The 14,065-nt window shown below is 35.5% G+C and overlaps 1 protein-coding gene across 5 annotated transcripts in view; it reads right to left on the reverse strand.

Annotated features, from left to right (window-relative positions):
- The window catches only part of LOC107733373 (protein unc-80 homolog), a 60,775-nt gene extending 48,899 nt beyond the window's left edge, over nucleotides 1-11,876 (reverse strand). For 4 of the 5 annotated variants that reach the window (XM_016544986.1, XM_016544985.1, XM_016544982.1 and 1 more), the window contains exons 1-14: nucleotides 11,604-11,876; nucleotides 10,792-10,915; nucleotides 10,538-10,602; nucleotides 10,258-10,391; nucleotides 9,309-9,576; nucleotides 7,729-7,863; nucleotides 7,253-7,469; nucleotides 6,778-6,909; nucleotides 6,286-6,554; nucleotides 5,032-5,349; nucleotides 4,812-4,943; nucleotides 3,912-4,059; nucleotides 767-817; nucleotides 168-316 (exon numbers count right to left, since the gene is read on the reverse strand). In XM_016544986.1, the coding sequence (XP_016400472.1) occupies nucleotides 168-316; nucleotides 767-817; nucleotides 3,912-4,059; nucleotides 4,812-4,943; nucleotides 5,032-5,349; nucleotides 6,286-6,554; nucleotides 6,778-6,909; nucleotides 7,253-7,469; nucleotides 7,729-7,863; nucleotides 9,309-9,576; nucleotides 10,258-10,391; nucleotides 10,538-10,602; nucleotides 10,792-10,915; nucleotides 11,604-11,843 (2,382 nt within the window). In that variant the 5' untranslated portion in view covers nucleotides 11,844-11,876. The remainder of the gene's footprint in view (nucleotides 1-167; nucleotides 317-766; nucleotides 818-3,911; nucleotides 4,060-4,811; nucleotides 4,944-5,031; nucleotides 5,350-6,285; nucleotides 6,555-6,777; nucleotides 6,910-7,252; nucleotides 7,470-7,728; nucleotides 7,864-9,308; nucleotides 9,577-10,257; nucleotides 10,392-10,537; nucleotides 10,603-10,791; nucleotides 10,916-11,603) is intronic. The other variant, XM_016544983.1, reaches the window with a different exon arrangement.
- Between the last annotated feature and the right edge of the window lie 2,189 nt (nucleotides 11,877-14,065).

The raw sequence follows: 14,065 nt of genomic DNA on the forward strand, positions 1-14,065 counted from the left end.
TACTCAGATTTGGAAACAGCTTTTCATATTTCCGTGATGCTTAAACAGCTGGCTTCAAAGAGATGCCTTTTTACTTGTTTTGTTGTATTGTGCCTGGTTAGTATTACTGTCACCAAATGTAAACTCAAGCCCAAACTTTTGGCATGAATTAACCGTAGCACTCTCACCAGGTTCTCAGAACTGTGAAGCTCATGTGTAGTGGAGGCACATCTTGTGATGAGAGACTTGAACATGCAGCCCACCACTACAGTCTCCATGCTCTGGGCCAGAGATTTATCTCCTCCAGTGGTGAAGTTGTTCCCAAAGCCAGCCTTGTCTGCAAACACAAACAGGTCATCTCAGAGGAAAAACTGTGGCCTGGATGCCACGTCTGGGCAAAATCACTGAGGCTCAGCCATAAGTGCCAAACAATGAGGAGAAGCAGGAAGCATTGATGTTTACAAGATGAAAAGGAGGAAAATCAATAGCACATATGATAGGAAAACCTAAAAAGTGATTGCGGGTTTTAAAGGTTTGCATACATGCAAGTGACTGTGGCCTGAGAGATAGTTATAGACCTAACAATCAGGTCATGCTCTGATTTCAAAGCAATGTTGAGTTTTGTTTAGCTGGATCTATAAAGCCGGTTTTTAGATTGTTTATTAGGTAAGGCCTAAGCACTGTTTAGCTCTACTATAGGCGAGAACATCACCCTGGACATTGTGAGGGGTGCAGGAATGGGTGTAATGCCTAGTTTTGGCAGTAAATTTAGATATTGTGTATCTACCGATGTTTCTTTTATTCGCCCTCCTGGACCTCTCACCTGCACTGCCGTATTCTGCAAGAGAAAAGATGGTGGGCAACATTGGTGTCAGGCCAGCACAGACATGTACTCGTAAGTCAGGAAACACCAACTCATTCCAAAACACATCCACGCACAGACGCAGCACCCACAGATGCAAAAAGAAGACAACCCAAAAAACATAGGGATATCATTTTCATAACACTCACTCATGTTCACTAACTTGCCAGAAATCAATCGAAATTCAGCTTATCTTGCTGTTTTGAGTCCATAAAATTGAAAATACAAACAATAAGAATTGACACTGTCAATATGATGTTTGGCAAGTCTGCTGAAAGGATGAGTGATGAGGGATTGGGGTACAAACAGTGGAGTTTTGCTGACAGAGACAGAAAGAAAGAAAGAAAGAAAGAAAGAAAGAAAGAATTACTGGCAGACATGAAGGCAGAGGACAGAAGAGGCCAAGGAGCGAGAAACGAATGACATTAAAAAATGTAGAGACGATCTGTATTTCCAGCTAATTTTGTAACATTTGCTTCAAGTTTCTCATTTAATACTTTTTAGCACATGGCCTTTTTAATGGAATATACAACTTCTTTATTGTGATTGAACTGTAATGCTATTGCTGGCATGTCCATTCCAAAATTAAATATAAATTGTTGATGTTGGATAGATATACCCAACCTCCAAACCATGTGGATTCAGTCTAATCTATCTGGTGTAATAGCTAATCATATAATCTAGGAATGAAAAAGCCCTGATTTGTGACACTAAATTATTCTGCCAGCCATATTAAGTGCTATGATATGTTCTGATTGTTCATGGCTGTGTTATAAAGCATTATTTCTGTTGTGCATCTGAGACATGTGGTATGACACAGAAATATCCAGATGTTCTGATAAATGGCAATGTGAAAATATGATTTAAAAGCCACAGTGTTCATAGGAAAAGCTACTCACTCCATTCATTTCTACAAGAAATTAGACTTGATTACACAATGTACAGTCAACTGGTCATTTTTGTAAAATATTGAGCCAGACAGGGGATCAGGTACCACCTGTTTAAATCGTGAGGGGTTTGGTTTCCCATAATGACTGGCTAACTGTACAGTACATTATCCTGCTCATTTACCAAATAAATAAACACATAGATAAGAAATACTGATCTGATTTTATTATCTTACTTATAGATTAGACCATAAAGAGAACAGCTCATTATTGCTTAGAACAGAAAAACAGTCAACAAAATAAAATTAATTTATATTTTATTATTAATGCTAAATTTAAGTTACTTCTTCTATGGACTAGTTATTTAACATAATTAGCTACAATGTAACTGTCACACCCCTGTGGACTGTGGATTGTGGTTTCTCCCTCTGTGTCCTTATTTGGTTGTTCCTGTTCTCGTTATCAGTTAATCACCTCATTGTGCTCACCTGTCTGCCCCTCGTTATCTGCCCTATATTAGTTCCTGTCTCTTGTATTCTACTTTGTCGGTTATTGTGAATGTTACCCTGTGTGTTGATGTCTACCCTGTCTGGCGCTCCTGTTTTCAAATCATTAAATATCCTTTATTTAGTCATCTTCGTCTTCCTGCCTGGTCTCTGGAACACCCTGCCCGTGACAGAATAACCGACCCAAAAACAGTTTAACTTCCGTGTTCTCCCCTCTGTTTGTTTTCCGTTTTTTTCCTCAGTGTTTTTCTTTCCGTTGTTTTTACCCCATGGATCCCTTCACGCGCCCCGAATTCCTCCTCCTCCTGCTGGAGCAGGAGGGCAGGACTCTCGAGGACCATACCAGACTGTTCCTGATGGTCGCTAACGTCACCAGGTTCCTGTCTCTTGTATTCTAGTTTGTCGGTTATTGTGAATGTTACCCTGTGTGTTGATGTCTACCCTGTCTGGCTCTCCTGCTTTCAAATCATTAAATATCCTTTATTTAGTCATCTTCGTCTTCCTGCCTGGTCTTTGGAACACCCTGCCCGTGACAGTAACATGTCTTAATCTATTTTAAGTTTTCTCTCATCCAGCTCTTTTTGTCTCTTACCGGTTAGTTGTTCTTCCAAGCAATGGTTTCATTTTCTTGCTTCTAGTCATCTATCAAAGGTTAATCCTCACCATATTAATAAAATAATACTCAAGTCTTCCAGTTTTGAGTCACAAGACGGCACCAATGAGCTATTCTAAGTTGGTATGAAAACAGATGACGGAGTTATACAAGAGACATGAAAGTAGCAACGGTATCTTGCCATGGACAACAGTCAAATATACATCGTAGCAGTTATTATTGACCAATCGTAATCAAGTATTTCAGCAAGCTGTTTAATAATTACTTCAAATTCGCTTAAATTGAATTAATTTTACAGAACCCTACAATAAAAATGTGTTTGTGATACACTATCAGTCAAAAGTTTTGAATAATTAAGATTTTTTAAATGTTTTTGAAAGTCTCTTTTGCTCACCAGGCTGCATTTATTTGATCAAAAATACAGTGAAAACCGTAATATTGTGAGATATTATTACAATTTAAACTGACTGATTTCTGTTTTCAGATGTAACTTATTTCTGTGATGGCAAAGCTGAATTTTTAGCAGCCATTTCTCTGGTAATCAGTGTCACGTGATACTTCGGAAATCATTCTAATATGTTGAAATTCAGTTTTAACATCACAGGAATAAATTATAAATTCAGTTTAGCCATCACGGGAATAAATGAAATTTTTTTTAAAGAAAACTGTTATTTTAAATTGTAATGTTTATTACGGTTTTTGCTGTATTTTTTTTTTTTATAAAATGCAGTCTTGGTGAGCATAACCGACTTATTTCAAAAACATAAAAAAATCTTAATTAATCCAAACTTTTGACTGGTAATGTTCTATTGTTTTAAATTTCAATGTAAAAGGAATATTTTTACTGTATTCAGGCTTTTAAATAAAAGTTCAATACACAGTTCAATAATCAAATTGTAACAAATCAAGTTTATCTCTCTTTTAGGAAAAGACAAATCCATCTCTATTACTGATGCATGAAAATGGGGCTCATGCTGTATCTTTGGAGATTTCAGAAAAGGGATAAAAATATGCCTGGGCATGTTAAAGACATGCACTTAATAAGTGCAGCTCTGCCCTCTTACTGTCAGTGATTGGCTCCATGCAGAAGCCAAGTAGGGCGTGCAGGAAATCCACAATGTTGTTGAGCGAATCCTTATTAACGTATTCTTTCATAGTCTGACGGAACTGCACTTTATCCAGCTTGTACAGAGTAGTCAAACAGTTCTGCGCCTAAAAAATAGGAGAGCATCTGGTCATTCACCTTTGCTGGAGACAAATAATTGCTACATGCAAATGTACCCCTATATTATAAAAAGCCTATGCCATGATTTATTTAAAATATATTTATTTCATACTACTTCAAATCCATTAACGTATTTATTGACATATCACTTAAGACTTTCTGATATAAAATTATTTCTTTATTGCACAGTGCGCATTTCTTAATGCCTAAAATGTGTTTTCATTTCACTATTAATAAGGTTTGCAAAATCTCTGTATAATATCAGTCTTTAAATGCAAGATATTTAAAGTGTACCTGAGTTGCAATAGTTCCACTTTAGCACAATCAAATATACTCAAGTATATCTTTAGTTGGACCTCAGCACTACTTCCACACAATTAAATTGCATTAAGCACAAAATTAATTGTTCCAATTTAGCAGACTTTATGTATACCAGTTAAGTATACCAAAAGTACAATTGCAGGGTATATTTATTAAGCACATAAATATGTAAATGTATTTGTAGTATACTTAGCACAAAATAAATGTATTTCAAATTCATTTTAGCATTTTTTTTTCACTAGGGACATATACTACAGTACATATATTATGAAATCCATATCATCTGACAATCTATGACTAATAGTCTGACAGCAAATCAACATAATGCTGTCTGACAGAGATCAGTGATTAAACCTCTTAAAAAATAAAGGTTAATATGCACAGTAAAATTATATTTGAATTGTATGAATATATTGACCTGCATCCGAAGGCGGTCTCCAGAGAGCCCGCGATGACCTTCCCCACAGCCGTATGCGCAGCCGAGTGACTTTACGATCTTAATAAGCATGGTGAGAGCCAACCTGTGAGTGCTGAGTGAAGTGTCTCCATCCTGTTGATGATTTAAAAAATGCATGAAATCTTGCATGTGATAATTACTTTCACATATTAATTTACAACAGATATAATAACTGGCTTACCTTGTTGTCCTTGCTATTCTTTATATCATCTCTGCTTCCTCCATGACTCTCTCCACCACCTCCTCCTCCATCTCCTCCACCACCTCCATTAGGTGCTGCTCCTGTGCCTCCAGCAGCCTCCCCCTGAGCTCCACCCACACTCTGACTGGCTCCCTCCTTCGGATGCTCCGCGTCTTTATCCTCAGGTTTGGAGGCTTTCTTATTCACACTGGGCACCACGCCCAGCTGCAGGAGGCATTCAATGATGTTGAGAGCCACGTCGCAAATCCGAGAACCGATGTCATGGGTGAGTACGGCATACAGGGCCTGCAGAATAGCCTTGAAAAACAACACAGCGTTAAACAGGAAAGGCAACACTCCTCATAATACGAACCATATGCTCAGATCTTTTCAAGCTTAATGGGGTACACTAAATCTAAAATAATTTTCACATTTTCCTCAGAAGTTAATGGCTTATCTGAACACAGAATTTGACACTACCGGTCAAAGGTTTGAAATATTGTAATTACGATTTTTTTTTTATGATTTGAAAGAAGTCTCTTATGCTCACCAAGGCTGCATTTATTTGATCAAAAATAAAGCAAAAGCAGTAATTCTTAGCCATCACGGGAATAAAATAATATTTTTTTAAGAAAACGGTTATTTTAAATTGTAATGTTTATTACTGTTTTTGCTGTATTTTTTTTTTATAAAATGCAGTCTTGGTGAGCATAACCGACTTATTTCAAAAACATTAAAAAAATCTTAATTAATCCAAACTTTTGACTGGTAAACTTTTATTTAAGAAGGATGCCTTAAATTGGTCAAGTGACAATAAATACATTTATCATGTTACAAAAGATTCCTGTTTCAAAAAATGCTGTTAATTGAACTTTCTATTTATCAAATAAGCCTGAAAAAAACATGGTTTCCACAAAAATATTCAGCAGAAAAAACATTGATAATAAGAACATTATTAATATTTGTACATCATGATTTTTGAAGAATCATGTGAAACAGAATAATGGCTGCTGAAAATTCAGAAATAAATTACATTTTAAAATATATTAAAACAGAATACAGTAATTTTCAAATTGTAATAATATTTCACAATATCACTGTTTTTACTGTATGTTTGATCAAATAAATGCAGCTTTGTTGAGCATAAGAGCCTTTGTTTAAAAAAAATCGTAATTATCCAAACTTTTGACTGATAGCGTATAAGCAAATCTGTCGCTCTAATGCCCCTCTGCTCAAGGCTGCTGCACCCCTTACCATGAGGTCCAGCATGCCATTCTTCAGAATGAAGTTGTTAGTTCCCTCAATGGTGTCTCGGTCCTCTAGCGATGTGTAGTTGATGCAGGAGTCTGTCAGACTTCGGGGAAGGTTGGAGCAGGCCAGCGGCTCACATGGCATCTCAGGAATGGGAATGGGGTTACACAGTTTCTTTATGTGCTCTGTGAAGAAATCTGTGTAGCCTACATTAAAGGAAGCCACGGTTGTGTTAAATGTAGCCATGGTGATGGTGGAGATCTGGGAACGAACTGTGAAAGAAAGAAGTCAATGAGTCAAAATCACCATCAAAACATTATCTGGAAAATATTTAATTACATTATTTTTCTAAAATGTTCAGTGAACCCACTAGCACCCCATTGTGACCCTTATTTTGAAAACCCATTGTATTTTATTAATCTTTATTAATTTCATGAAACATTAAATGTAATAGATTTAGAATTAAAAGTGTAATAGTGCTACTAATTTGCTTACCACCCTCTTTGATGGTATTGTCACTGTGACTGTTGGAGTGTTCAGGCAAGTTGTGGTGGGAGTGAAAATGTTTAGCTCCAAGACTGTCCACATCTCCAGCCGTATCTGAGCTTCCACGGCGTGTCAACTTCCCTTCAACACAACAAAACACAGCCACAATATGACAATAATCTGAAACTAATCTCATACAAGCGCAAGCTATTTGTGAATACATAATTTGTATGGGCAGGGCTGATGGATTAAACCATAAAGCACAGAATCCAGAAAAATTCAAACAAAATTTGGGAAAAATAAAATAGAATTTGTGAAAAGGGCCCTATTACTTGTTAAAATTTTGAATACATTATTAACATTATTAAATTGCAAAGTTTTATCAAAGTTTTTTGATGATTCACAATTATAGCATTAAAACAAAACAAAAAAATTTAAATAAAAAACACAGAATATGGGAAAAATTTCATAGGGCCCTATATACCCATGATAGTGGAAGGCCAACCCCCGCGGTCCAGAGTGCGCCGGTCATCTCCCAGTCCAGAGAAGCTTCCGAATGAGAAGGTGCTGCGTGTGGGTGAGACATCCAGGTGATCCTCATGCATCAGGAAAGGTACGCCCATTCGACGCTGGCGTTTCTTCCCAGTATAGTGGAATGGGATAGAGCCTTTTCTCTCTCGATCTTCTCTACGGTTCTTAAACTGAAATAAAAAATAAATAAACAGGGGTAGAATAAAACAAGTGCATAGTGGTTAAAGTTAAAGTCCGCATGAAATCAAAATTGCCTTTATTTACTTTACTAGCGCACATTGCTAGTCTTGATGTGAACAATTAATCCGTGCAAGTTTCAAGCAAATTAAGAAAAGGTAACCTTGCATGTGATATCAAGGTTTTGCAAAAACTAAAATATATCATATTGGTTTACTGTCGGAAACTATGCATAAAAAATAATCAGCATACCTTTTTGAATATGTTCATGCCCATCTCAGTTGAGAGGTCGGGGACTGCTTGTCTCCTGAGGTTGGTAAATGACACTTTGGAGAAGGTCTCAGAGCTCAAAGACCTGCTTTCCTCGTTACATTTTTGAGTCATATCCTTAGAAAAATGGGAAAGAAAAAAATCGGTATCAGCATTGTTAAAAAAAAACTATGACTTATGATGGTTAAAATGTTGAATAATACTATTTCAGTTCATTACACATCTTTTAAAGTAGCAATGGCACATCCTGATCCTTAATCCTGTGTTATGGCCATACAGTCATTTAATCTAAACCTAAAGTTTCAAGCCTACTAATTAAAAAAGTAACCATTGACGGCACTCTGATCTTGTATAATGAACTTTATCTTGTCCAAAATGAACATAACTGCGAGATTGCTCAGTCATCTCTATTACTCATTAGTAGTGCCATCTTTGGATCATTATTTCTGGAGAGGCGAAATCAGTCAAATGCCAAGTCCAACATGGGGGCACATACAAAATATCTTGTAATTTTGTATCAAGCAAAAATGCATTTAAACCATTCACATCGACTGGCTTTATTATCTCAAACAACACAATTCATCACCAAATATTGTAACTGAATAACTCAATACCATTCGTGTCAGGGTTATTTTCTGTTTTGATTTAATTTTCACTGTGTTTCTGTTCCTGTTTGAGTGTGTTCCTCATCCTTTTTCGTTTCCATAGTTACCCATAAGTTCCCACACCTGTTCTGTTTTAACTTGATTACGTTCCTGTTATATAAGCCCTGTTTCTTCAGTTTCTTTGTTCGTTCTCATCAGTGCATTTCTCCTATCATTTCCTGAGTGTTCTTTGTGGATTTATAAAGACTGTTTGTTACTTATCTCCATCGTTGTCTGCTTTATTACAGCCACCATAGCGTGACAATAAGTACCATATCTGTAGTTTTTCATTTTTTCATTTATTTATTATTTTTTATCAGTATGGGTTTATATTGGACACATATCGTCTGACGTTAGATATTAAATTGTGCATGTAAATTTCCCTTTATTTTTACATTAAGATTACCTTTAATTAATTAATAATAATTTAATTAATTAATAATTACATGTTACACTTAATCTTTAAAAATACAATCCAAAATGCAGTGTTAGGAAGTTTTAGAATAATTTCTTACTGTTACTGTAGCACTGAAATTGATTTTTATATTTTTTAGTCAAATTATCCAGATTGTTTGGAATTTAAATATCGGTCATATAACGATATACAACAATAACATAAAATAATAATCTGCTTATTTATATAAATATCTACTGGACTTTTAATATCTATGCATCCTTGATGACAGTTACATGGCTTAATACACAGTATATTGCTGTTGTCATGTGTATGTAATGTACAAAGAGTTTATTTTATGGTAAAACTGTATCATAATTTTAAATTAATTTATGATCATGGAATATATTTCATAACCTGGCCCTACCAGAACCTAATACAGATATGCCACTGCCCATTACCATCTGAATCTGCTATGTAAAAACACAGTGTCTCACATCATTTAACTGACATAGGATTGCTACCTGTGTTTTGTGAGTATTAACCAAAGAAGGGGTGGCAGCCACCATGGAACTACTGCGGGGTCGCGGTAAGGGGGGTATCAGGGGCTCAGGGGGCCGTTCAGGCTTCTCCTGCAGTATCTGACGCAGTCGTTGCAGGTAGTATATGAGGGCCCAGTGCACACCTTCTTCTGTCCAGTGAGGCTGCATCAAGCAACGCAGCACTGCAACATCAAAATAGGTGGCATATCTTGCTCGCTGTGATACAGAGATGCCAACAGGGACTGAGAAACTTTCAGTGAAAGAAAGAGAGAGAGATATTTGTTACAAAAAATGATGGTCAGAAAGAATGGATGTTCAGACTGAGTTTGCTCAGAATCGTTGCTTGGCAACTGCACTGCGAACACATGCACAGACTAACACTGTGACAGATGGGAGTCTGACGGGAACTGGACACTATTTCTCTAGCCAACACTGGATGAGTTTAAAGAAAAACATCTTTAAAGTCATTCTAGCTTTAAAAGACTGTAATAGATACATTTTTGCCAACACTTTACAATAAGGTTCAATTTGTTAACATTAGTTAATATGTTATAATATTGTTGTAATAATGAACTAACAATGAACAACAATTTTTACAGCATTTATTAATTCATGTTCACTACTAATGTTCATTTATAGAAATATATGTTAAAAATGTATTTGCATATATAGAAATTAATATTAACTAAAAAAAATTATTGCTGTAAAAGTATTTTTCATTATTATTTTATGATAGCTACTGCATTAACTAATAAATAAACATATGGAACCTTATTATAAAATTGTACAATTTATGTCAGAGTGAAACAACCAAGTCTTACTATGATATTTTTTGTAAATACTTAAAATGTTTATTTATCCCCCCCCCTCAATTTCAATACAGAATGATACAGTCCTGCTAGACGCACCACCTGTATGTGCAAACACTCACTTCTTTGGTTGTGAAAATCCTTTCTCAAAGGCCTGCTGTGAGGACCCTCCCTTCTCTACAGAGTTGCCACGGCGACAGCTCTGACCTGTCGCTGAGGGGGAGGAGGAGTCTGGCCTGACTGATTCACAAACCACCTGAAAGCCGAGATAGAAGAGGAAATCACATGACCCCAGCTGAACAATGATGTTAATGCACTACGAGAGGAAATTAATTTATATACGCCAGGACTAAATGAGCCACAAGGGGCTGTGCAGCTGCAAATCACAGTCTGAATACTCACTGCAGGGCATGGGTTGCTGGTATCATGAGGACTACACTGGTTATTCACTAGAGAATTCCTCTTTGCTGTGTAGAATATAACAGAGACAGCAGATGTGAAAAACATGAACGATTTACACACATAAAGAACAATGAGCAAAGATGGAATTGTATATTGAGTTTAACGCTGGTAAAACAGACCAAAAATAATATTGTTGTTCAGAACAGAGGCAATAGAAGAACCGTAAAAAATAGGTGAATTTACAGAAATCTGACCTGTAATAATGTTACGCATGGGTTTGACAAGGGCAGAAAAAGCAGGAACATCAGGATGACGGTGCTCCCACATTGGCTGCCAAATAACAAGTCCACCAGCTAGTCGAAAGGTGAGGTCAGACTCCTGCCAAATGCAAAATCATCAATAATTTTAAAAAATATATTTATTTATTTTTGCAGTTTAAGCAAATTAATCAATTATTGATTGCAAAATAAAAAAGCACATGCACAGCCATAACAATTTTGAACTGATAAAGTAGGGCTCAACAATAAGAATTTCAAGATTTTACTCAAATTTTCATCGGCCCCACCACAAAAAAGTATTTATTTTTATTTTTATATTTGCTAGAAATATTTATATTTTTCAGTAATTGTTAGGTTTCATTTTCATCACTAAAATGTTTAAATGATTAAATAATTATAATAAAATAATAATATAATTATTATAATAAAACAATAATAATTAGAATGTTTTATTTTAATTTATGTAAAAATAAAATGTACAACAAGCTGGATATTATACAGCTGTAATGAAACTCCATAAATTCATTAACACGCTTCTGCTATAACCTCATCTATGTTTGTCAGCTAGATAAGATTATCTAGTGAAAAATCAGAAGAATTTACAACAACAATGTAGAATAGATCGTGGAGAACTAAGGCATTAAAATGAATACAATGATGTAAAATTTTCAGTGGTAATGCAGCAACTTCCATGAGCTCTCTCACACTGGCCTTGGGGCAGCAGGACATCTGTATTGTTGAGCGCTGCAGAGAAAAATAATAATAATACCAACAGTAAAAGTTCCAACCTTGATCCGGTTAATGAGGGGGGCAAAGAGAAACACAAAGAGCTCCACAGTGGCCATGTTCTTATGGTAGAGTTTGGCACGGGCATATTCATTCTCTTCAGTTGTGCTGCCATTGCGGTCTGTGAGACCCTGGTTCCCCATGGGCTGAAGGTAGGCACTACTGCTACCACTGCTACCCCCAGACCAGCCCTGTCCCAAGCCAGGCTCCTGGTGGCACTCCTGGGCCGCCTCCAGAAGCATCCAATGTAGAGTGTGAAGGAGTTTCGTTTCAGCTACCCCAAGTTTATCCTGGTGTCCTGGTGAAGAGATTGTGGACATGCTAAGCAATAAAATTAACCACTAAATCTATTTACCCAAACACACGGTGCACAAATTACAATCTAGCATTTGCAGTTTAATAAGGGTTCCTACCCAGCTTGTTGCGGTTCGAGAGAAGGATGGCAGTGCAGTGAAGAACATGAGGCAGAGCAGCCTGGACCAGCTCCCAGCGAGAGATGCTCTGGATGGCTTCAGTGAGGGCTGGAGAGAGCCCGTGGAGTTTGTTCTCCACCAGCACCCGCTCAAATGACTAGGCAGGATAAAAGGGTGAGACATATCCTCAAGAACACTTATCAAATGATTTCTTCCTCTTGTTACAGTGCTATTTGTACACAAGAAAGGAAACATGATATAATAGCACGACTGTCAGTCATATGACACAATAATAATAATAATAATAATGATAATAAATTATTACTGTTACTATTATGTATTTTTTATTATGTACAGAATTGTATGCAAATCGTTTTTTATTTCTTACTGGCAAAAACTCTGTGGCTGTCAATAGAACAAAATATTCACAAAAAAAAAACAAAAAACAGTTTTTAATTTTAACAGTAAAATAAAAGTGCTCAAGTAAAAACCTGTTAATTGATTAATGTTCTATTATATATGGTGAAAAACTGTAATAAATCTAACAGAACATTTAAAAGGTAATATCATGTCACATTTACAGTTTTTTAAATGAAAAAGTAGTCATCTTATAATTTACAGTGGAAAAAAAATGTAAATTGAAATTCCCAGAATTCCCTGTGTAACACTTCATTGAAATAATTTGTTTGTTCTTGTTCTTTCTTATCAGTTATGTACATTAAGGTTTTATGTCACATCTTATGTTGTTAAATTAATGTTTATTGAATTATTTTAGTGTCATGTGTGTTAGTTACCATTATGGCGTTTTGTATTTGTGTGCACAATATTAACGTTATTATATGATTAGCTATTACACCAGATAGATTAGACTGAATCCACATGGTTTGGAGGTTGGGTATATCTATCCAACATCAACAATTTATATTTAATTTTGGAATGGACATGCCAACAATGGCATTACAGTTCTATCACAATAAAGAAGTTGTATATTTCTTTAAAAAGGCCATGTGCTACAAAGTATTAAATGAGAAACTTGAAGCAAATGTTACAAAATTAGCTCGAAATACAGATCGTCTCTACATTTTTAAATTTTTCTTTCATTCACAGTGCTGGATAACACCACATTTCCAAAATGCAGTGTAGTAACAATATCTGTAGCAAACATTTTTAATGCAAACTATGGTTACCATACCATATGTATAATTCATTTATGCAAGAACAAAAGTGTAATAAACAACACAACTACACTGTACGTGCATGGTCATTGTAATTACACTGCAACAAAAAATGTGTAAAAAATGTGATCCTTTCATATAACAAAAATTAATTTAAACTCTCTTCTGGAGTTTATGGCTGCTACAGTAGCCATAAACATAAATGTATGGCTACTGTAGCATAAATTGAGGTACATAAGAGTAAACCAGTATCATCTCAGTTCTTCTTTAATAACACATCAGACAAGAATACAAGTTAATGTTCATACTCTAAAAGCATAAACAAATGTGATATATTCAGTTTCATCAATCTGGGAAGAAAAAAAAAGTTTTATATGTTTTATTATATTCTGTTTTCCCACATACACATCTTGATCAGATGTCAAATCTTTTCTCAACACATTTATAGAATAGTTATGGTCTTATTAATTCAGATTTTCCATGTGAATTTCAGGCCAACTGAATGGAATAATTCAATATAAATTCATAGTCTATTCCTAACAAGCCCAAATAAAACATAGGCCTATATATAATTTTTATAATTATATTGCATAATTCACATGCATCTATTTTACTGTGATTTTTTTTGTCTGCCTGCCCTATTATAATAATATTGTCACAATGCCTACATTTGCACAATATTTGATGGAGTATTTCACATTAATGACATGTGATGTCAGATGTGCTTTATGTAGTTTGCAACATCATCAGATGACAGTGGACTTCTTGCTCCAGGTAGGTGGGTCATCTTACCCCAGTAACGGAACAAGAGGATTTTACATTTTGTGATTTAACAACTAGATTATCAAATGTTTCCATTTAATTTATCAAAATATA

The sequence above is a fragment of the Sinocyclocheilus rhinocerous genome, unplaced genomic scaffold (genome assembly GCF_001515625.1).
Source record: "Sinocyclocheilus rhinocerous isolate Xijiao unplaced genomic scaffold, SAMN03320098_v1.1 scaffold3688, whole genome shotgun sequence".
Lineage (NCBI taxonomy): Eukaryota > Metazoa > Chordata > Actinopteri > Cypriniformes > Cyprinidae > Sinocyclocheilus > Sinocyclocheilus rhinocerous.